The sequence below is a fragment of the Propithecus coquereli genome, unplaced genomic scaffold (genome assembly GCF_000956105.1).
Source record: "Propithecus coquereli isolate 6110/MARCELLA unplaced genomic scaffold, Pcoq_1.0 Scaffold193, whole genome shotgun sequence".
Lineage (NCBI taxonomy): Eukaryota > Metazoa > Chordata > Mammalia > Primates > Indriidae > Propithecus > Propithecus coquereli.
In genome coordinates, this window is record NW_012144190.1 from 1,575,428 (window position 1) to 1,598,638 (window position 23,211).

General features: G+C 53.0%; 3 protein-coding genes across 5 annotated transcripts in view; 2 read left to right on the plus strand and 1 right to left on the minus strand.

The window, feature by feature from the left end:
- Window positions 1-6,324: 6,324 nt before the first annotated feature.
- Window positions 6,325-11,055, plus strand: KLK15 (kallikrein-related peptidase 15). 3 transcript variants are annotated; one of them, XM_012643126.1, is made up of 5 exons: window positions 6,325-6,392; window positions 9,080-9,233; window positions 9,677-9,960; window positions 10,080-10,216; window positions 10,858-11,055. In XM_012643126.1, exons 1-5 carry the CDS (start codon window positions 6,350-6,352, stop codon window positions 11,008-11,010), a joined length of 771 nt encoding a protein of 256 aa, XP_012498580.1. In that variant the 5' UTR covers window positions 6,325-6,349; the 3' UTR covers window positions 11,011-11,055. The 3 variants fall into 3 exon arrangements, with proteins under 3 accessions (XP_012498580.1, XP_012498581.1, XP_012498582.1); XM_012643127.1 differs by having other exon boundaries at window positions 9,083-9,233; XM_012643128.1 differs by lacking the exon at window positions 10,080-10,216 and having other exon boundaries at window positions 6,338-6,392; window positions 9,083-9,233; window positions 10,858-11,049.
- A 1,525-nt stretch (window positions 11,056-12,580) lies between these two features.
- KLK1 (kallikrein 1) lies at window positions 12,581-17,318 on the plus strand. Its single transcript, XM_012643014.1, has 5 exons — window positions 12,581-12,626; window positions 14,386-14,545; window positions 15,711-16,003; window positions 16,117-16,253; window positions 17,163-17,318. Exons 1-5 carry the CDS (start codon window positions 12,581-12,583, stop codon window positions 17,316-17,318), a joined length of 792 nt encoding a protein of 263 aa, XP_012498468.1.
- A 425-nt stretch (window positions 17,319-17,743) lies between these two features.
- The window catches only part of LOC105809264, a 9,620-nt gene continuing 4,152 nt past the window's right edge, over window positions 17,744-23,211 (minus strand). The window contains 5 exon segments of the mRNA XM_012643015.1: window positions 17,744-17,775; window positions 17,928-18,153; window positions 18,155-18,345; window positions 18,608-18,736; window positions 19,114-19,260. Of these exon segments, the coding sequence (XP_012498469.1) occupies window positions 17,744-17,775; window positions 17,928-18,153; window positions 18,155-18,345; window positions 18,608-18,736; window positions 19,114-19,260 (725 nt within the window).

Genomic DNA, 23,211 nt, shown 5'->3' on the forward strand with positions numbered 1-23,211 from the left:
TAAATAGCTGGATGTGCACATATTTGAGTGTTGTGACAACAGGCTTTGAGGGAATGGATGTCAGCCTGTGGTGAAGAAATCAACACTGGGGCCAGTATACAGAGGCCATCCTTGGTTCATTTATGTAACACTAGGCTAAGGTCACCCTGGATGCAGGGGAATCCAAACACCACCACATGCAGAGAAATTAACTGTGACCTGGTGCCCCTGCCGAAAGAGGTGGCCGTGTGCTTTCATTAGGCCCAACCCTCATCTCTGGGGGCCCCATAGACCTCCTCCACACGCCTAAACTCCTGTCACCTTCTCTCTGGGTCCTCTCCCCTCCTGCCCCTGCCTGCAGCCAGCTAGGTCGCCTCCTACCTCCCTCTCCGGATGGCCAGGTGCAGTCTCAGTGCCCAACTGTTTGTCTAGAACTCTGAAGCGCCGGAGAGTTTACCTACCTGCAAACAAATACGTTACCCTGTCTGTGTTTTGAGGATATTGGCAGAACACATGAGATTCTTGGGTCATGAACAAAGGACTTTATTACTCATGGCACAGCAGGCAGCATAAGATTCATGGTCACATTGGCTGACCTTGTCCCTCAGGTCCCACGGGATGATCGGAGTGGTCCAGGTCGACACTGTGCACACAGTGGTTTGTGCCAATGCTGGGGAACCTGAGTTTACACATCCTCAGTCACACAAGGGAGCCGCAAGGAAATCTGCCTGACCCTTGAACTTGAGGGAGATATTATCTTTATCATCTTGGACCACGGATAGAGCTGCCCTCAAGGAACATATCATATTTACTACCCTGGACAATCGATAAATCTGTTATGGAGGGACATTATCTTTATTACCTGCACAGTAAATAAACTTGCTCTGATGATCTACAGAAGCATCATTGAAAACACAACCCAGAGCTAAAAAGTTGCTAATACCTTTTCCCGGAGACATGCAGAAAGCTTAGAGGGCCTTGGAGAATTGTCTCCCAACACCGTTCAGTTCGAAGCCTCCACGCTTCCCTACAGTAGGACCTCACGCTTCCTTGGCTAGAAACCTCACCCACCACATCTGCATTCCGAGGCCCCACCAGGGTTCAGTGCCAAGTTCCCAACCACGAAATTCAGAGTGTGGGCATTTCACCAGGTTGTGCAAACCCAAGTTCCTTGTGTGTGAGTGAGCGGCTGTGGCTTGAGGACACACACCCACACTGTCCATGTGTATGTGGGGCCATGGCACTGTGACCTTGGGTCATTCCTATTTGTGTCCCTGTGCAGGGTGCAGGTGTGTGTGTGTATGTGTGTGTGTGTGTGTGTGTGTGTGTGTTTGGGGGTGGAGGGGTACACAAGACTGTGTGTGTCACATCCAACCCACACAGGTCAATTATGTCCCCATATGAGAAACCAGGTGAGTGACCTTCAACACCAATAATAAACTCTCCACAGTCAAGGATAAAGAGAGCTCCCTAAAAGTAGGAAAAGAAAAGAAGAAAAAACATAGAAAGTAGTTCCAAACTGTCTGCTAACAGACTTCTCAACAGCAACCACACAGGCCAGGAGGGAGCAGGACAACATTGTCAAAGTGCTGAATGAAAAAATCGTCCATTCAATCATACTATATCCAGCAAAGCTATCCTTCAAATATGGGCCTCAGTTTCCCCATCTGTAAAACAGGGGTCTTGATAATAGGGTTTCAGGGACTCAGATAAAGGTGCCACACCTGGGAGACTGAGAAACGTGGCTTCTTCCAGTCCCGATCGGCTGCTGCCCTGTGTCATCTGAGAAGCACCCCGTTTGACCACCCTTCCCCAGGATTCTGTTCCTAGAGGAAACAGGACTGATAATAATGGCCCAGGATTACTCAGCACTAAGTGCCAGGCACAGATTTCAGGCATTAACACCTCAAAACACTGCTACAGAAAAGGCAGAAGCAGTTATTATTCCCACTTTATAGATGAGGCAACTGAGGTACAGAGAGGCTAAGTGACTTGCCCAAGAGTGCACAGTACTACATAGCAGATGCAGGATTCGAACCCAGGCCACCTGCCTCCAGAGTCCATGTCTGAATCATGTGCTGTGTTAACCGGTCTTTCAACCACGGGCCTAATTTTATGATTTACACACCCGCTCCATGGGATTACCTCAGCCACCCGCTGCGAGGTCCCGCCCCTTTCCGCCCCGCCCCAGCTGAAGACCCCTTCACAGATGGGCACCCGACAACCAGAGCGGTGGGGAGGGACGGGGTGAGCTCTGAGCATCGCGAGACCAATAGGAGTGACAGTGGGAGGACAGGGAGCAGGCTGGAGGGAGGGTCCCGGGAGCAAGGAGAACGTCTGAGCCAGAGCCAGAGAGTGGAGGAGATGGAGCAGAGAGAGACAGAGGCAGAAGGGACAAGGCTGGGGACAGATGGGAGGTAGGGGACAAGGGGAGGGAAGGGACGAGGACGGTGCCTGGGGGGATCTGGCCGCATGACTGGGCGGACTGCTGGGCTGTCCTTGAGACGGGGAACACAGGAAGACGAGAGAGTTTGGGAAAAGAGAAATGAGTTCAGACATGGTGAGTCGGAGGGGCCTGGGGACATTGGGAAGGAGGCGGCGTGGCGCCCAGGCGCAGGTCGCTGCCAGAGCCTGGAGCTGAAGGTCAGACGCAGGAGACTTGCGTGGCTGGTGACTGAACCACGGGGGCTGATAAAAGAAAGACTCCCAGGGAGTGTGCTAGGAGGAGGAGGAGGAGGAACGGGACAGAAGGCGGGACTCAGGCCGCGGTGGCGGTGAAGGACGTCTGGGAAGGCGTCCGGGAGGACACCGATCGGTCGCACGGGCCGGAGCCGGCCAGAGCGGGCGGGGGCGGGGCGCTGGCGCCAAGGCGTCCGGGGCGGGGCCGGGCGCCCTCCCACAGAGCTCGCGCGCTGACTGGGTGTGCGCCCAGGCTCTGCACGGTGGGCGCTCAATCGGTGCCCCCATCGGTACCTGCCTGCGGGGGTGAGGAGGAGGAGCGCCGCGCTCGGCACAGGCCTGGCACCGGCCAAGCTGTCATTATTGCCCCAGTGGCTCACCTCCCTCCCCTCAGCACCACCGCGCTCCAAAAGAGGGAGGTGGTCCCAGGGGTGGGTGTGAACGGGCCAACCAGGTGTTCCTGGAGTCGGAACACAGGATTCCTCTCCTCCTTGGCCTCTTGCCTTCTGCATGCCCTTTGCCTGTGCTGCCCCCTCTCTGGGCCTCAGTGTCCTCCATATTAAAGAGGAAGCTGTAATAACCACCTCACAGGGCTGTCAGGAGCATAAACAAGATGATGTAAGGACAGCACCCAGCCCCTGGGAGTGGCCTGTAGCCAACATTCCATAAATAGGGGCTGCTCAACTGAAGCTGTGGCCCAGCAGGAGGCCCAAAGACTTTAAGCATGAATTTGTGGGGAGACAAAAGGACAAAGGAGTTCTAGAATAGCTTTCAGCATGGGGATCCAGAATGTCTGCAGGTCTGGGTTTGTAGATTGGCTGGCGACCCAAAGTTCTAGAATGCCTGAAGGTCACGGGGCTCCAGAAAGTTGGAGGCTCCAGGGTTCCAGTGTATTTGGAGATGTGTGGTTCTAGACTATTCAAACATCTCAGATTCCAGAGTGGCCAAGGACCTAGACTGCCAGAATCCTTAGGGCCTGTGGTTCTAGAATCTGAAAGTCTGATATTCTAGAAATTTTGAGGGCTTGTAATTCTGGAATGGATGAGCCCCACTTATGCAGCTCCTTCCCATAAAGGTGATGGCTTTCCAGACATGGGGAGAGACCATCTTATAACAGCTCCCATCCCTTCACTGGGTGACTTGAAGTCAGTCCCTCCTGCTCTCTGGACCGCCTCATTAGTTAAGTCAGGATAGACTCTAGACAATTGCTCAGGGCCCTGTGGAGTTCTGAGCATTAGAAGCCAGCCTCAAATACCCAAAGCCTTGGGTCATCTTAGTGATGATCTCCAGTCTCCAGAATGCAGAATCCAGATTTCAAGCTCCAGAACCCAGAATTAAGACTGCAGGATCCAGAATGGAGACCCCAGGCACCCAGTCTCTAGATTCATAGTCTAGAGTTGAGATTCTAGCAATCTCATAATCATGAAAGCCAGGCCCCTGTCTCCCCATCCAGCCCCTTAAATGTGCTATGCAGATTTGAAACTCCAGACTTCACTCCAAGTCTACCCATGAAATCTCAGAGTCTAGATCCAGACTCTAGAATTCAGACCCCAAAATTCAAAATCCAAAACCTACCACTTGTACTCTAGGCCCCAGACTTCACGCAACAGGTGCAAAGGTTCCCAACCTCAAGTCCCAGATTGCAAACACCAGACTCTAGACTCCTACTCTGGACTCCAGGATTCAGAATCCAAACCCAAGACCTGTCACTTAAAGGCATGACCCCAGGGTCCAAATTCCAGACCCCAGTCCCCAGAATTCAGACTTCAAAATCCACATTCCAGACTTCAGGTCATTAATACCAAACTCAAGACCCCCAAACCCAGAATTCAAGACCCAGATCCAGAAGCAAAGATCCAGATCCAGAATCCTGCCCCAGGTACAGGAAGGATGACTCTAGGAGCCAGTTTCCACACTCTAGACCCCAAATTCCAGGCTCTGTATTTTGATATTCTCCAATTTTCTGCTCTTGCCCTCCCATCCCCTCCTCCATGAGGAACTGCTCCTGGTGGGGAATTCCTCCTTGTAGACTCAGACAATAGCTTCACCCTAATAAATGCTCATTAGGCCAAGTCCCCCACCCCACCAGCCACCCAGGCGTCCCTGCCTGTAAACCTGAATCTCAGCCACCTCCCACCCCACCCTACACCACCCCACCTCCAGACCCAGGTGGGGCTGGGAGCTTATAAATTCAAGCATTCTGGTGCCTGCTCCCCTTCTCTGGCATCCAAGCTGCCCTAGATGCTGCTGGAGGATCTGGAGAAGGTGAGATCTTTGAGAAAGGTGGCGGGAGGGGCAGTGAGGAGGGACACAGAATATAGAATGCCCTGGTCTCGGGGGAAGACACGAACCACCCTGGGGGAACTGAGTGTCAAGGGCACTGGGTAGGTCTATGTATCCTTTCGCTGAGGCCCCAAGTTGAACCTGAACCAAGAAAATGTCCTGGAGCCACTAGAAGGAGCTACCGCGACTGGGTGAGGGGAGGAGGAGATGGACTGAACCAGGAGGACGTCCCTGAAAACACTTGCACCGGAGCCAAGAACATGATCAGGAGTTATCACAGGCTCAAATCAGTTCAGCACAAAGGCCCTGAGGCCACCCACGTGCCAGGCCCCGGACTGGGCAGTGCTAGGGACAAAAAGAGGACCCGACCTGAGCTCCTTTTCCCCCATCCTCAAGGCTCCGGATGGGGGAAAAGAAGGACAGGCCAGACCTCAGCACTGTGGAGGCACAGTGGGTGCGGCGGGATGCAGAGAGACACCTGTTAGGTGACAGGGCCTCCGAGAAGAGGTGGGGGCTGAGCCTCAGAGGACAAAGACGAATTTGGAAGATGAGGGGAAGAAGGACTTTAATTCACTCCCAAAGCTTCCCAAGGCCTCCCATGGACCGGACTCTGCACCGGGCAGTACTGGGGATCCAGACTGAGTCAAACCAGGCCTGCCCGCAGGGAGTTGCCAAGCTGGTGGGGGAAGCAGACACCACTGAGGGTCAGGGGAGGTCAGGAAAGGCCTCGGTGAGGAAGTGAGTCTAGAGGGGAATGGCACACCTAGTAGGAGGAACAGCCTGAGCAAAGGCATGGAGGCATGAAATTGCAGGAGGGAAAATAGCAGCACTGACTGTGTCTAGAAGGACAAGGTCACGGGAGACCCGGGCAGAAAGGCTGGAAAGGGAGAAACCACTCACGTCCTTGAAAGTGAAGCTGAGGGGCTGGACTTTGTCCTGGGGGTGCCGGGGATCCAAGAAGGGCTGTGAGCACGGGAGGGGTACAGTCAGCTCTGGGTGTAGAAAGACCCTCTGGAGCCTTGGGTGGGGGACAGGCTGGGCAGAGGGTGCTGGACTGGAGGGGAACCCAAAAGGCCAGACAGGAGGCTAGACAGGGTCCTGACCGGGGGGACCTTGGGGCTGGAGCGAGATCCGGGGCCCAGGGGCGTGGTGCTGGGGGATGACAGGCTGTGGGGGCATCCTGGTGCCCAGAGGAACAGTAGACCCTCCAGAGACGGGGGACCTGGAGGATGTGCAGTGGGGGAGGGGGAAGGGGGACATGTGGGGGGTAAAAAGAAGTTTCTTAAGCAGCAGGTGGGATGAGTTTGCGTCTGGAGGGATCCCGGTGGGGGCAGAGGGGTCCGGCCTCACCTCAGTTCTCTCTCTCTCCCCTCCCTGACTGCAGCTGCGTCCTGGTCCCTCCTCTACAATGTGGCTCCTCCTCACCTTTTCCTTCCTGCTGACATCTACAGGTGGGCTGGGCCGAGGTGAGGTCTGGGTCTGTGGGGCTGTGGTGCCCCCTTCCCTTGCACATCCGGGCCCTGTGATCTGCCAGCCCCTACCTTACCCAGAGACCACCTAAAGATCCTTCCCTCACCCCTGCCCACACCTGAGCCACCTGCCAATGTTCCTGAGTCCTCGCTCCACCTGAAGAGCCATCATGGGCCTGGGGTTGCTCTGGAGTTGCTGGGACCTGGGGCCTCTCACTGCCCATGATAATGAACACGATCCTGGGGCTACACATACCTGAGCTGAGTCCCGGGCTGCCCCTTCTTTACTGTGTGAGCTTGAGGAAACTGCTTCACCTCTCTGGGCCTCAAGTGCCATCTCTATAAGACAGCACCTTCCTGCAACAATAATGGTGAGGTCTCAATAGTGTAATGTAGGTAATGCACATAGCAACCATTAAACAAGTGTTGAGAGGCCAAGAGCACAGACTCCGAGCTCAAATCCTGCCCCTGCCACTCTCTAGTTATTTAATGTGCCTGTGACCCAACTGTACCGTGGAGACAACAGCTCTTCCCTCACAGGGTCATTGTAAGGATTACAACATAAGTGAGGAACTAGCGTGTGCCTGGCCCCGGGCAGCACCCTCTAAGGTGTGCAAGCATTACTGAGCACTTAGCATGTGCCAGGCACGGCACTTAGCACTTACATACAACACCTATGTGAGGTGGGCACCACTGACCTCATTTGACAAGAGAAGGGGCTGTGGTCCAGAAAGCAATGGCCACAAAGTCAAGGTCACCCTGGGTGGCAGGCTAACTCCAGACCAAACTCAGCCACCACTCATGGAGAAATTAATTGTAACCTGATGCCTCTACCCTGGAGAAATGGGGGGGTAGACTTTCGTTAACCTGCTGCCCCGTATGACCCTCACCCCTGGAGGCCCCTCAGATCTCCCCCAGGCTTCCAGCCTCCCCTCGGGCTCTCTCTGTGCTCTCTCCTGCCTGCCTCCCGCCTGCCCGCTGTACCCAGCTGGGGCCTCCACCCTGCTCCGGCTTGGACTGGCCAGGTGCAGCCTCGGTGCCCAGCTGTTCAGCCCCTGCCCTCCACCCTTCTCCACAGGACGACCTCGCCCTTCCTTTGTTAAGCCCCTCACCCACCACATCCGCGTTCCCCTGGCCTCACCAGCTCCTTTGGCCCAGTTCCTGACCCCAGTGGACAGTGTTTGGGCATTTGATCTGACGATGCAAATCTTGCCCCAGTGTGGGTGTCTGTGTGTGTGGCTGTGACCTTGAGGGGACACGTCCGTGCTGCCCAGTGTAGGGGCTCGTGGTCTTGTGACCTTGAAATGTCCCTAATTATGTCCTTGTGCGTGGTGCCGTTGTGTGTGTGTGTGTGTGTGTGTGTGTGGTGGGTGTACAGGGCCCTGTGTGTCCACATCGAGCCCACATGTGTGAACCAGGTCTCCCTGTGTGAAACCCAATGAGGGACCTTCAACATTGTGGGTCTGGCTTGGGGGCTGATCTAGAGATGGGTAAATATACCCTGTCCTGCCACTTGTGTCTCCAGCTATATGTCTTTGACCCTGAATGCCCGGCCCTGTTGCCCTGTAGTCTGATTCAGTGGGTCCACATCTGAGTGTTGGCCCTCTGGGGTGGTGTCTGTAGCTTTGACTCCCTACAAAATGGCTGGTGGATGAATCCGTTTTTACCTTGACTGTGTCTGTACAGATGTCCGACCTAACTTTGACCACATTGGTGTCCACAACCTGAACATCAATATGTATGTATCATAAATAAATCTATGTCCTTTGTTAAAAATAACTAATATTAACATGAAGCAGTTACAATGGGCCAGGCATCACCCACCACTCACACACTCCTATGTCATTCTTACAACAATCCCCACTTTAAAGATGAGGAAACAGAGGCACAGAGAGGTCAAATGATTGCTCAAAGTCTCACAGCGAGTATGTCTGAACCCAGGGTTAAAGACCCACCTTCTTTGTTCAGACCCTGCTTGCAAATGTCTGTGACATCAGATGCCAACACCCACAGTGGAGACTGCGAATTTAGGTCTGGTCCATATCCAATTCTCTGTGGGTGCCTGTGTCCATGCCTTAACCCTCCATATTTAAACATACATATGAACATATATGCTGTGGTTCTTGAAGCTGCAACCTATGTATGCAAGTGAATTTTGGATTGAAAGAGCTGTCGATATTTGTACCTAAGTTTGGAAGCCTAGATGTGTGCTTATGTATGTCCATGACCTTGTGTGACCACAACTGTGTCTTGTATTGTACGCTGAATTTGGCTGAGATGTCCAGGTTCTGGGGCCAAGAGTGTACGTCATACATATTGAGTGTCCACATCCATTTGGGCCTGTGACAATTTGGTGACCTTGAATGACTGGTTCCAAATGACCACCGGTCTGACCTGTATCCAGTGTCCCTGTCTCCACTCCCAGTCACAGAGGACTTCTCGCCCTCTGGTCCTTTTCCCTTCCTCTCTCTCCCAGAGTCCTATAGCAAATGGGGTAGAGGCTGGAGCTCTGGAGGAAACAGGCTGCAGTTGTAAATAAACAGCAGGGAACTTCTTAAGAAATTGGGGAAAGGCACAGGTGAAAAATAGTTGTGAGGGCAGGGTGCATGGAAGGTGCAGGAGGCGATGAAAAGGTCCCTGTCCTCGGGATCTTCTACCCCTTCTCCCAGCAGCACAGGAAGGTGACAAGTTGCTGAAAGATGAGGAGTGTGTGCCCCACTCCCAGCCATGGCAAGTGGCCCTCTACGAGCGTGGACGCTTTAACTGCGGTGCTTCCCTCATCTCCCCACACTGGGTGCTCTCTGCAGCCCACTGCCAAAGCCGGTACGACAGCAGGGCTCAGGGCCTGGCTGGAGGGCAGAACTCCTAGGGGGAAGGTGGAGACTGGCGCCAGGACCCCGGGTTCTGAAGGAGGAAGAGGTTGGAGGCCAAGCTCCTGGGTGAGGAGAGGGTGGGTTCTGAGCTCTTAGGTCCCTGAAGGAGGACAAAGAGGACGGTAGAGTCCAGCTTTTGATCTCTTGAGGCAGCATGAGTCCAGGGATGTTGTAATTCTGGATTCTGAGGAGAGGAGGCCTGGAGCTGAGAAGGTTCAGTTCCAGTGTGTGCCTGATTTGGACTCCTTGGTCCCTGAGGGGCAGGGGCCAGAACCTTTGGTTTCAGGGTCTTGGGAAAGGGTAGTGGGATCTTGAAATTCCCAAAGGATCTAGGGACCCCAGATTGCCCACTCTTCGATCCGTTGTCTCTCCTCATTCCCCTCGCCTGCACAGCTCCATGAGAGTGCGCCTTGGTGAGCACAACCTGCGCAAGCGTGATGGACCAGAGCAACTGCGGGCTGTTTCTCGAGTCATCCCACATCCTGGCTATGAAGCACGCAGTCACCGCCATGATGTCATGTTGCTGCGGCTGGCCCGGCCCGCGCGCCTGACCCCCCAGGTGCACCCTGTGGCACTACCCACCCGTTGCCCTAGCCCGGGTGAGGTCTGTGTGGTGTCTGGCTGGGGCCTGGTGTCCAACAACGAGCCCGGGACCACAGGGAGCCCGGAATCACAAGGTGAATGAAAGGATGGAGCTGGATGTGAGGCCTCGAGGAACTCTATTCTCCAGGGTTCTTGGGTGGAGGGGACAGGGCTGGAACTTATGGATCTGATCCAACTTCACTGTCCTCCCCAGTGAGTCTCCCAGATACACTGCATTGTGCCAACATCAGCATCATCTCAGACACATCTTGTAACAAGGACTACCCCGGGCACTTGATGAGCACCATGGTGTGTGCAGGAGCAGAGGACGGAGGCACGGACTCCTGTGAGGTCAGAGCCCAGAGGGAGCCATCAGGTGGAGGAAGAGGGATAGGGACAGGTTTGAGAGTTAGGATAGGGCTGGATATCATTTGCTTTGGGCTAGAGAAGATGCTACGTTGAAGAGCAGGCCAACCTAGAGAGATGGAGAAGGAAGAGCAGTTAGAATGGGGGAGATGGGGATAGGGTTGCGTTGTGTTTGAGGTGCATGGTGTGGCAATTGGTTTGGGATGGCATGGGGTGGGGTTGAGAATGAGAATAGGTGTGATTTGGTTTTGGATGGGAAATATGTCAGGGTTGAATCAGGATGGGGTAGATTTTGTTTGAGATGCAGAAGGTATGAAAATTGGGATTGGGTTGTGAGGATGGGCATGGGTTTGGTTTTATTTTGAATGGGGAACATGTGGGGGTTGGGTTGAGTTGGATTTAGCTTAGTTCAGTTGAGTTGGGGTTGCAAGGGGGTGAGATTGGACATGCATTGAGTGAGTTAGTTAAGTTGGGGTTGGGTTGGATTGGTTTTGGTTAAATTGGACTGTATTGAGTTGGGTTGGGATTGCCTGGGGTGGGCATGCAAATTGTGATTAGGATGGAGATGGGGATACTAGATCCAGGAGGTTCTCACTCATCCTGAGACCCCCTCCTTCTCTCCGCAGGGTGATTCTGGGGGACCCCTTGTCTGTAGGGGTGTCCTGCAGGGCGTTGTGTCCTGGGGTGACGTCCCTTGTGACACCACCACCAAGCCTGGTGTCTATACCAAAGTCTGCCACTACTTGGAGTGGATCAGGGAAATCATGAAGAGGAACTAACTGACTGTCTCAGCCTACCTCCTGTATCCTAAGCAGAAGTCGCCATGCCTGGCCAGCAGCCCTGTCCTGACTTGGAACAGAATTAAGCCATCCCTCAAGACCCTGTCCAAGGCCCAGGTGTTAGCCAAGGACTTGTCCCGCCTGAAAGCAAAGCTGGTGCTCAAGGTCACCTAGCCTTTAACACCAAGATAACAGAGAGCACTGATCCAAGTTTCTCTATAGGAGTTTCTGTGACTTTCTTCTGGGGATGACGGGAAATTGGAGACAAAGATTGGATGGGGAAGCCACAGGCACTATACACTGTTCTCACCCACTGCCCCAATCCTGAGGGGAGGAGAAAGGGCTTGAAGCAAGACTCTGTCCATTCAACATGTATGACCAGCCATGTGATCTGGAACAAGAGGCCCAATCTCACTCAGCCTAGGTCTGTCCATATGTAAAATGGAGATCATCATATTGCTTAACTTACAGGGTTGCTGTGAGATTAAATGAGGTAATTCATACGAACTGATTAGAATAGCATCTGGCACTGGGTAAATATACTGTATCTCTGGATCCCAGTGAAAGGACCCCGCAAATACTAGATTACTAAGAATGACATTTTCTTCAAGACTTAGTTCTAGGCTTCCTGATAGCCATGCAAAAAGACAAACACTCCTTTCCTTAGACAGGTTCCTGACACACAGCAGACTCCGGGATCCTGTGAGTTGCTTTGTTTTTACCAAAAAACCAAGATAACATGTTGGAAACCTAGGGGTTTACCATTGAGGCTGCAGGAATCAGGAATCTAGGTCCTGATTCTCTTCAGAGACCCCAAAATGTGATTTTCAAGGTCACTGAACATTGAAGTACATGAACCTGGCTCTTGAGACCTAAATATTGTATTGGCAGAGCAGGGTGGGAGTGGGGGTAATTGGAATTTGTGGTTAGGATGATCTTGACCTGGGAGGGCAAGTAGTCTGAATCTCTGGGACTTTGGAGGACATGAGCTTGACCACCCATATCTGGGGAACAAGGGTAGAATCAGGGCATTTTGAAAGCCAAGGCTTACACTTCAGGGAGAGGCTGACTGCTAAGTTGGTATCTTGTCTCTGAGTGGAGCACGGAATTGGAGCCCTCACCGCTGGTATTAAAGGGTACTGGGGCTTGGGTGCAGGGCTTTACTTAGGGGTTAGGTATATGGGGCTCTTACTGGGGGTCGGTGACTCCTCCATCCTCCTGTTTCTGTTCCCCCTCGCCCCACCACGCCTCACTGGCTCTGTCCCCCAGAGCAAAGCCCCAGGAGCTACAGGCCCTGCCCACCTGGCCTCAGCCCCAGGAATGTATCCAGCGTGACCCAGGGCCTGCAGAACAACAGGTGCTGGCTCTCCCTCCCCTTCACAGCTCTGGGGATAGGAGGGGATTGTCCAGCCCCCAGGCTACAGGGGAAGGACCTTGGCCAGCATCTGGGTGCCAGCAGGGCAGGGGCGGGGCTCTGGGGGTAGGGGAAATGAGGGCTTTTAAAAGGCTCCCTGGGGAGGCTCCCAGCTCATAGCTCACCGCCTGCCTGCTGCCTGACACCTCTGTCACCATGTGGTTCCTGGTTCTGTGCCTCGCCCTGTCCCTGCGGGGGACTGGTGAGACAGTGGGGGGGATGTGGGAGGGGGAGTGGTCCCTGACTCTCATGCTGCCCTTGCCCGCCCATAAGTCCTTCCCCTCTAGACCCCCAGCTTGTGGTCCATCCCAGACCAGGGTGCCAAGCTCTTTCCTGTCTCTTGCAGCCCCATCCCCAAATCCCACCTCTCACAGTCTGCATTCCCACACTAGGTCCCTGCCCTCTCCCAGGGACCCTCAGTACTTTCTCCTCTTCCCTAGTCAGCTCCTGTCCCTGCTGCTTTCACAAAGGGGCAGGTCCTGGGCCATCTCTGTCCCTCTCTTTGGGGGACCCCAACTCCACTGGACCCTGGGGCCCTCCTATCCCTAGTTCTCTGTGGCCAAATGGTCTGGCTCTGGAGTCTACAAATCCCACCACACCTCAGTGACTTTTTCCATCCAGCTGTCAGCTCTCAACTGTGTCCTCCAGACCCTGACATCTGGTCCTCCCAAGTCCCCCAAATTCCACCAGCCAGCCCTCCTTCCCAAACTGTGTGACACCAGATGATCCCCATCTGGCACGGGAGAATCCACAAATGCCCCTTCCTTCTCTTTGTCCCAGAACCCCATCCAGCACCCCCAGCTCTCCCAGGAAAAACACCCAAGCCTTCCAACCACATACTCCTTTCCTTGCAGAATTCCCATTCCTCCCCAGGTCCAGCCCTTCCCCACCTGAATCCCTCCTGCACAAATCTGGTTTTCTGGGGCCCCACCTGCAAGATCCCGAACACCTTCCCAGCTAGCCATCCTGCCCTGACCTGCCCCAAGTATGGCTATATGTGGTTCTGAAACCTCACATCAAGTGGGTCCTCCACTCTGTTCCCGCAGCTGCTTGGCCCGTTTTGAACACTTCTCCATTCTTATCCTGGGACTGCCACCAAGAGAACCCCAATCCCTCCAATACCCTCAGACCATGAACCCCATCCCCATGAGAAACAAGAAGCCTGTCCCACACCCTATCCCATGGTGACTATCACTCATCCCCTCCCTCCTCCTGAACCCCATCCTAGTCCTCACCCCAACCCTGTTCTCAGGGCCCCTACCTCTTCAATTGCCACTATTGGGTTATAGGAAGGACCCCAAAACCTCACAGGAGCATACCCCCAGCCTCAATCCTAACCCTTTCTTTTATCCTTTAACCTAGAAACCCCAAAATCTGACTTGTCCAGCCCAGCTGACCCCTTGCAGCCCCAATCTAGACACCCCAAATCATTCCCCAAACTCCCCAGCCCAGATGCACTTCTTGACCTCTCAGACCTGGTTCCCTAAAGCTGCATCTTTTCCTGAATCCCCAAAGCCCAACCCAGGCACAACTGTTTGCCCAGTCTGGGTGCCCTTTAACCCACACCCTTCCTCTCCCAGCCTTGGATCCTCTCCTTTGGGGCCTTTATCCCTCCTTTCTGGAGTCCTTTTCCACTCCCCTAACCCACCACCTCCCATCCCCAGCCCAAGACCCCAAGCCACCCCAAGTGACCTGATGCCTACTCCAGACACTGTCTTGTTTCTCCTACCCTGATCCCTGGGGTCTGCTCTAAGCTCAGAGCATAAACTCTCCCCACCCAGGACCAGCCGCCAACCCAGAAACAGTTCCATAATTCCAGAACCTTTTCAGCAGCCCCTTGCCATGTCCCCAGCCCTGGTCCTCTGCCCCCACGCCCTGCCAAGCGCACAGCTCCCTCCCCTGGCCCAGTCCCCTGACCCTCCTGCCAACTGCACCTCCCTAACCCAGCACCCCCTCTGCAGGTGCTGCACCGGCCATCCAGTCCCGGGTTGTGGGAGGCTGGGAGTGTGAGCAGCATTCCCAGCCCTGGCAGGTGGCTCTGTACCACTACAGCAACATCCAGTGTGGGGGCGTCCTGGTGCACCCCCAGTGGGTGCTCACGGCCGCCCACTGCATCAGTGAGTGAGTCGGGGCCTGGGGTCTGGGGAGGAAGGCGCCTGCACTCCCACAGGATTGAGCAGCCAGTGCCATTCCTCTTGGATAACCTCAGGCGAGGCTGGGGGACTGAGGGACAGAGGGAAGGTTCTGGTCCAGGTGCATGGGGAGGCAGAGCTGGGGCTGGACCATCCTCCCATGGCTTCCTGGGTCTCTAGGTCTCTGTGTGTGTCCTTTTCTGGCTCTGGTTGTGTGTCTGACTGTGACTGTGTTTTGGTCTCTTTCTCCTGCTCTGTCTCCATGTCTCTGCATCTCCCCTGTCTCTGACCATCTCTGGGTCACTCTGAGGTCATCTCTGTCACCATGGGTCTCACCCTCCATCTCTCTCCCTGGGTTTCTGTCCCACCTCCTCCCCCATCACTACTGAACACACACCCAGGATGGGGCAAAGGGGACCCCAGACAGAAGGAAGGGCTTTAGCCCCAACCCGTGTGCATGAGGGGGCGCCTCTCACTCTGCCCAGCCCCCCTCAGGACATCAGTCCACTCTGGGGAGACACAGGGAAGGGCTGGTTTCAGCTGGAGCTGGGCGGGGCCATTGAGGGAGAAGGAAAGAAAAGAGGGATGGAGAGGGGGAGGGCGCTGGCAGGGAAAGGGGGATGCGACCTTGGGCTCTGGGCCAGGTCCTCTAGGGAGCCAGCACAGCCCCAGCAGCAGCTGAGCTGCTTTCAGGCCCCCCCTTTTCCCACACCCCAGACCCCTGGCTTCCTCTCTGCCTCTGGCCCTCACTCTCCCTCTGACTTCCTGCCTCCGCTCTCCTTGGATGTTCCTCACCCCTTCCCTGTTCTGCTCTCTCCTTCCTCTTCCCTGTTTCTTGCTGCCTCTGCCGTTCCTCTTGCTCAGCCTGTTTTTTGCTCCTTCTGTTGTTTCTCACTGTTCCCTGTCTGCTTTCTCATTCCCTCTGTCCTTCTGACCATTCATTTTCCACTCTGTTTCTGTCTCTGCATCTGCCTTTTTCACTCACATCCCTTTCGTTCTCACTCACTGTATTTCTCCACGACTCTGTGTCTTTCTTCCTCTGTCATCCCCCCACCCTTCTTCCGTTTCTCTTTCAGGACCTTCCCCCTACTCCCCTCTCCCATTTCTCTTTCCCCCTCCCCTCTCCTCATCCCTCCACCCCCCTCTTTCCCCAGCAATTACCAGGTCTGGCTGGGTCGCCACAGCTTGCTTGAAGACGAAGACACAGCGCAGTTTGTCCATGTCAGTAAGAGCTTCATACACCCGCTATTCAACCTGAGCCTCCTGAAGAACTACACCCTCCAGAAAGACGATGACTACAGCCACGACATCATGCTGCTCCGCCTGACGGAGCCCGCCGAGATCACAGACGCTGTGAAGGTCCTGAATCTGCCTTTCGAGGAACCCGAACCTGAATTGGGGAGCATCTGTTTTGCCTCTGGCTGGGGCAGCATCACACCAGAGAACCGTACGCCTGGGTCAACTGTGCAGTCTGGAAGGGGGACAGGGACTCCTGCCTGGGTCAAGGGAGAAGGATCCAGGTGGGATCTGGCCTCAGCCCTTTTTCTCCCTGTTTTGTAGTTTCATACCCAGACGATCTCCAGTGTGTGGACCTCAAAATCCTGCCTAATGATGTGTGTGACAAAGCCCACATCCAGAAGGTGACAGAGTTCATGCTGTGTGCTGGATACATGAGGGGTGGCAAAGACACCTGCAAGGTGAGCCAGCCCCTCCCCTCACGGTCTTGAAGGCCTGGGGGAGGGGACTTAGCTTCTGAACTGGGTCCTGAGAGCTAACCAGGCATCTGCCCCCCATCTCGGGGTCCCCAGCACCTCCATTCCTCCCAACCCTTTTCCCTTTCCATCCCCCCCACCCAGTTACCACCTACAGCTCACCCCCTCGCACTGTAGTTCACCTGTTCCTGCCTTTGACACATATTTACTGTCTAGTCAGAGAAGGCTTCCTGGAGAGGTGGTCTCTGAGATGAGCCATGCTGGGGGCCAGGGAGGGGGCAGCAAGGAGGTTCTATAGATGGTCCTGCCCTGCTCCTCCTGCCACTGACCTGTCTGCCAGGACTGTCCTCCTGGACCCTGCCCCCTGCACGAGAGCTGGACCCTGAAGTCCCTTCCTCGTTGGCCAGGACTCAAGCCAGCATCCCCCTTCTTTTGAGACAGAGTCTTGCTCTATTGCCCAGGCTAGAGTGCAGTGGCATCAGCCTGGCTCACAGCAACCTCAAACTCCAGGGCTCAAGTGATCCTCCTGCCTCAGCCTCCCGAGTAGCTGGGATTACCAGCAGGGGCCACCATGCCTGCCTAATTATTTCTATTTTTAGTTGCCCAGCCAATTTCTTACTATTTTTAGTAGAGACAGGGTCTCGCTCTTGCTGAGGTTGGTCTCGAACTCCTGACCTCAAGAGATCCTCCCGCCTCAGCCTCCCAGGGTGTTAGGATTACAGGCGTGAGCCACCGCACCCACCCCACTGTCCCCCTTCTGTTGGAATCCCCGCCTACCTTCTTCTGGGAGTGGATCCTGGAGGCCCTAAGTCTTGAAAGCTGAGGCTCCGCAGGCAGAATCCAGGCCCTACTGTCTCTTCTCACATTCTGTCTCTCCTCCCCTTGTGCTCCCAGGGTGACTCGGGGGGCCCACTGATCTGCAATGGCGTGCTCCAAGGACTCACATCATGGGGCCATATCCCGTGTGCCAACCCCAAGATGCCCTCACTCTTCATCAACCTGCATAAGTACCTTAAGTGGATCAAGGACACCATGGAAAACAACCCCTGAATGCCCAGCCCGTCCCCGACCCCTAAGTAAAATCAGATGTGCATCAAATGTGTCCCATGTTCTGGCATCCTCTGGCCTCCCAGACTCCAGACTCCTAGACACTTGGGACCCACTTGGCTGAGGTTAGAGCCGCCTCAGCTGTACCAATCTTGTGCCCAGAGGCCTGCAGTCATGAGCAAGTGGGGGAAAGGAAGGGGCCCTGACAGGTGTAGACAAATATGCAGGAAAAGGCTCAGATCCCAAAAGGCAAGTCAGGGACACCAGACCACTTTGCTCACACTGGGCCTGACCCTGCCTTGTCGGGGAGATGGAGGCAGTGGAGAGTGGGATATGGAGATGTTGGAGAGCCCCACTCTTTATTGTGATGGGGAAGCCAAGAAAGGGGCCAAGGGATGTTATTGCAAGCCACGCCTTCTGGGTTGGGGCTACACCAAATGCTGAGGGGTGCCGTGTCCACCTAGGGGCAAAAGTGGACATGGGGCCGGGCTGGAACTCCGGGAGAGGGATTCTGATGGAGACAACCCTGGCTGAAAGGACAGAGAGTTGTTTCAGCGCATGGCCTGTGAGGGCTGGGCACCCTGGAGGGGGGGCCACACAAACTAGCCACACTGCGGGGCTCAGTGGAATGCTCAGGGGGGGCAGAGCGGGAGGGGGTGTCAGACTTCCGGAATGGGGGCACGGTGAGGACCCAGTGGACAGACACAGAACCACAAAGGTGAGCCCTACAGCCATGGTGGGGGTTTGTCACCTGTCCTTGGAAGACATGGCCTGGTATCAGGGAGTGGGGTCTCAAGGGAGGGCTAATCTCGGCGGTGTGTACACACTGAAGGGGCCGCGCCCAGCATCTGGCCAGAGCTACCGGTCGGTGTCCTGAGAAGCTCAGGTGCTATTCCTCGGAGAGACTTGGGTGCTATCCTGGATGGTGTGTGAATTGGGCAGGTGCAGGATACGCTCAGAGTTGATGTCCGACTTCCAGTGTTTGCATGTGAACCTCTGGGCACAATGCTGCAGGGCCCACCGGCGATAGCTCAGCCGCCGCTCCATAAAGGTCACCCTGCTGCTCCACATGCCCACTTGGTTTAAGTAGGACAGGGCTCCTAGGGGAGAGAGCTAGGTGGGTCGTTGGACTCGAGCCTCACCCTTGGCCCCACCCATTGCCCATTCTTCGAGGCTTCCCCTTGAGGTCCGCCCCATCCACCCCAAGGCCCCACCTCTTGTTCTCCCCCTCCCAAGATCCATCCCCTGCCCTGCCGAGGCCCCGCCTCTTCCTGCCAAGGCCTCGCCCTCACCGGCCCATAGCATCAGGGCGCTGGCACACCAGCATAGGTAGAAGGTCACAAGGTAGGATATCCGTGGTCTCGGATGCACTGTCTCACAGTTGACTGCAAAGAGTGTCAGGCTGAGGAAAATCAGGAGTCCTGGGGTGGGGCCAGAGAGGGACAAGAGGCTGGACAGTGGCTCTGTGACCCTCAGCAAGAGAAGAGAGACAGAGACATCCTCTTCTACCCACCATGACAAGCAGAGAGAAACACACACATATGTGATAGAAAGAAAGACACTTAGAGAAAATGGGGTGGGGGGAAGAGAGGGAAACAGTGGGAGAGAGAGATATCCCACACACACACCCCAACTGAGAGAGGGTAGAACTCAGAGAGTCAGGCAGAGATCCCAAGAGACATTCCAAGACAAAGACCTAGCAAATAGCAGGGCATAAAGTGTAGATACCCCTCCTCAAAGCTAGAAAGAGATGCTTGGGGTCAGAACACCCCCACCCCCACCCCGAGCCAACATTTACCAATGCTGATGCTAAGAGAACTGAAGACAAAATCGACCTTGTGCAGGCGGCGGAAGAATGGCTGGAAGGACAGACCCATGGCAGGGAGGAGGAAGAAGCACAGCCCCAGGGCCAGTAACATGAAGCCTTTGCTCATATGGATAAGAACTGGGGGGAGGGAGTACAAGTGTCCCAGAGTCACCCCCAGACACTCCTCAAGGTCACCCTCCAAAGTCATTCCCACTGACACCCATGAGCAGCCCAACAGACATCCCCAAAATCTGGCTGCAGACATCCTCAAAATCACCCCACTCATAGCACCAAAGTCACCTCCTAGAAACCCCAAAATAACTCCATTCTCACTCACAAAGTCACCTCCAGGTAGCCCTAAAGTCAACTCAATGTCATCCCACTCACATCCTCAAAAGTTTTCCCAAATCACCCCCATTTACCTCAATTTCAACGGTCAGACACTCTCATAATCAACCCTACACATACCCCCAAGCTAACCCCACAGATGAGGTTACCCCATTTACATGGGGTCATCCCCATTTACATCCTCAAAGTGATCCTACAGAACCATTTCAATCATTTCTAGAGTCACCCACACAGACACCCCCAAAGTAACCCTATTCGTACTCCTAAAAGATGTTGCACAGCAACTCACATTAACACCCATAGTATCACCCCCAGACAACCCCAATAGCACCCTCAAGTTATACAAGACACTTGTCACCCCCAGTCATCTCCAAAGTCACCCTACGTCTGCTACAGTCTCTCCTAGTCATACCCCAAGGTTCCTTAGTCACCCCATTCACATGCCCAGAACCTCCCCAGACATCCCAGTATCACCCCTATTGACACCCTACAGTCCCCCAAGAAGCATGCACACAGATGTACACACAAGAAAAACTTCCAAATCAAATACTCTAAAACCAATGTGCCCAAAAACTCAGTTCCAGTTTACAACTGATATTTAGCCGATTTACATTTCCAGTATGACAAGAATGTTTCAGCTCTGAGAATTACATCTCCTCCTTTTAGCCTTTTTTCTACTTAGTCTACTTTTGAACAGCACAAGGCTCTTTTAGACAAATGAGCTAAGCTTTCATCTGCTTTGTTTCTGGAAAACTGTATATCTCTCTAACACCTGACAAGAAAGTGAAAGTTTCATCATATATACAGAACAGCAATAGCACTCTCAGGATTTAGGGAAACACCAGTCTTTCCCTAAACCTTGGTTCTTTCTGCTCATTGGAGAGTCAAGAAGCAGAGGTCAGGGAGAAGGGACTAAGCCAGAAATCAAGACCCTGAATGGAGAATTTGGTCTTCCCAAACAGCAGCGTTCCATCTCTTGGGGGATACCCTCCACTCCACTCAAATAATCCTGGTTGAAGGCTTCTCATTACATACCCTGCCCTTTGGGCCACAGAAGTATTCATATGACTCAGGCTGAGCCAATCACTGTCCTTCGTGCTCCAGCCCCTGTAATAGGTCCAAATATGGGGACATGACCAAAGCTAACCAATCAAAGTCTGCCCTGGGACCTTGTCTAATCAAAGCTGTCCGGGAAGAGCATTCTCTCCTCTAGGAAAGGGGATTTATAAGCCTGGAGCTGCCTGAGCCTTGGACCCACCCTCATGAGGATAGAACTGAGAGTAAAACTAAGAAGGAAAAGCAGACAAGAGAAAGAGAGAAGGAGCACTGAGAAGATACTCAAGTCCCTGACTCTCAACATCCCAGAGACCAGCCCACTCTGTGGTTTGGTCAGGATGAGTGCACATTTACAGCCTACCTCTCCCATGCATTTCATCCTACTCATGCCACACTCTCAGCCCTAGTTATAAGCCAATCAGCACACTGCATTGTTTTGGCCGCATAATTAGTTCAGAGTGCCTATGTGCCTCAAGCTACACTGGACTTTTTCAAGAACGGTTGACATCTTCTTTTCTACCAGACTTGGAAGTTGTTAGCAATTCTGCCAAGGTGTTAACAGCTTTGCCAGGTACTTGTCTATCTGTTCTCAAATCATTCCCCACCTTGCCCTGTTCTGTATTGCAAGGACTACATTTCTCAGCCTTCTTTGCCTACAGGTTTACCAGTGGGTTTGCCTAATGGGAACTGGCAGAACTGGCTCTGGAAAGAGGGTACAAGCCAGGGTATTTATCCCTCTATTTAGGCTTCTGGTGGTGTCTTCAGTAGTAGCTGAATCTCTTTGATTCTAGCCACTTCTGAGCAAATCCAACCATGGGACTATGCCTTCCAAGATGGCTCTAGCTTCTGGGTTCTAGTAATACCACCTCCTTCCTTTGTCCTTCTGGCTGAGGGGAGTAGCAGCTTCCTGTAGTTTCTAACACCTGGTTTTCCTCACTATTCCCTACTTGACTTCTCAGCTCTTCTGTTACCCATGAAACCAATTCCCTATGAAGAATCTAGAATCTTCCCTCTGAAGAATCTAGAATGATTTGTTTTCCTAACTGAATCCTTACTTGCCACTATATAGAGTCTTGAGAATGAAACCAACTCAAGTAGCCAAGAAACAGCAATATCTGAAGCTATCACTTGGACCCCTGAATCCAGCCATGCCTGAAAGCATTCCTGCCTCCACCATTTTTCACTCAGGTGATTCCATAAATTCCTTCACTTAATCTAGTTCAAATTAGTTTCTGTGACTTGTGACCCAAAGACTCCTAATTCAGGTCCCCTCCTTAGGTCAGCAGGGAGCACAGAATTCAATGTTCCCTGCATATTACCCACCAAAATCACAATCAAACCCTAAAAAATGTAATAAGTTTTTTTGAGACAGCGTCTCACTCTGTTACCCAGGCTAGAGTGCAGTGCCGTCATCATAGCTCACCACAACCTCAAACTCCTGGGCTCAAGCGATCCTCCTGCCTCAGTCTTCCAAGTAACTGGGACTACAGGCATGCACCACAAGGCCTGGCTAATTTTTCTATGTTTTGTAGAGATGGGGTCTCGCTATGTTGCTCGGGCTGGTCTTGAATTCCTGGTTTCCAGCAATCCTCTCACCTCAGCCTCCCAAAGTATTAGGATTACAGGCATGAGCCACTGTGCCTGGCCAAAAAAAAATTTTTTTAACATAATTGAATGTTCACCAAAAATCTTGCGGGAGAAGAACTTCCCAAAGCCAAGAAGCAATAGATAAAGTCATAGAGGCAAAGGTGGAAAAATCAGACTACATAAAAATTCTAGATTTCTAGAATTAGAAAATTTATTATTAACAAAATAATAAAAAGCTTCATAATTTGCATGTCATTTCTTTATGCCAATCATAAAGATCCGTACACTCTTAGTATTCAATAAATGTGATTTGCCTTGAAAAAGGGAACTATAATACTGCCATGTATGTTTAGAAAATTAAAAAATAAACACGTCTACACATACCTATATATGAGTATGTGTGGTCAGATGTGTGTATAGTCATATGTATATAGTTTTCTCATATATGCAGAGAATATTGTTAGATTCATCTGTGTGGATGTTCTCTGGTACCCCGGTTGCCAGTATCAAGAATGAGTACTGGTACCAAGTCGAGCTGATGACGGAGTGATAGCAAACACAGAGCAACTTAATACAAACAGTTCATCACATAAAAGAAAGAATGAAAGTAAAGGGAGCTACACAAAGGGAAAATACATTCCAGAGAGAGTGGAACAGGTCAGTCTCCAGGAGTGGAGAAAGACGCTAGAGGCTGAGCACATGTTACCTTTTATAAGCCTACTAGTTTGTCCCGCCTTTCCCCTGGCAGGATTGGTTGCTGTTTCCTGCCTTTGGGGGTGATTGACAGGTTGGTGTTACACAACAGATCACATGACAGATTACACAACAGAGTAGGTTATATAACAGTTTCCCTTTCTGTGCATGCATCTTTTCCAGAATTCTCCATGAAGCTCTACCCATGTTATGTTAATTAGATGGTACTGAGCCCTGAGTCAGTTAAAGGTTACTAGGAACTTTTCGCTATGTATGTTCCCACCAAGGAACAGTTCCTAGCCACAATTTGGTTCCTAGATACAATTCAGTTCCCATTTTCCACCCTTAGCCACCTTCTTGCCACCTGTTTACTCTCCACCAGACCTAACAATATGACTATAAGAA

Bases quoted from the DNA above. Each gene is read 5' to 3' on its own strand.
- KLK1 (XM_012643014.1), top strand. From the start codon at position 12,581: ATGTGGTTCCTGGTTCTGTGCCTCGCCCTGTCCCTGCGGGGGACTG. The intron at 14,546-15,710 runs GTGAGTCGGGGC...CTCTTTCCCCAG, and splicing joins GCCGCCCACTGCATCAGTGA to CAATTACCAGGTCTGGCTGG. The intron at 16,254-17,162 runs GTGAGCCAGCCC...TTGTGCTCCCAG, and splicing joins GTGGCAAAGACACCTGCAAG to GGTGACTCGGGGGGCCCACT.
- KLK15 (XM_012643126.1), top strand. From the start codon at position 6,350: ATGTGGCTCCTCCTCACCTTTTCCTTCCTGCTGACATCTACAG. The intron at 6,393-9,079 runs GTGGGCTGGGCC...CCCTTCTCCCAG, and splicing joins CTTCCTGCTGACATCTACAG to CAGCACAGGAAGGTGACAAG. The intron at 10,217-10,857 runs GTCAGAGCCCAG...TTCTCTCCGCAG, and splicing joins GAGGCACGGACTCCTGTGAG to GGTGATTCTGGGGGACCCCT.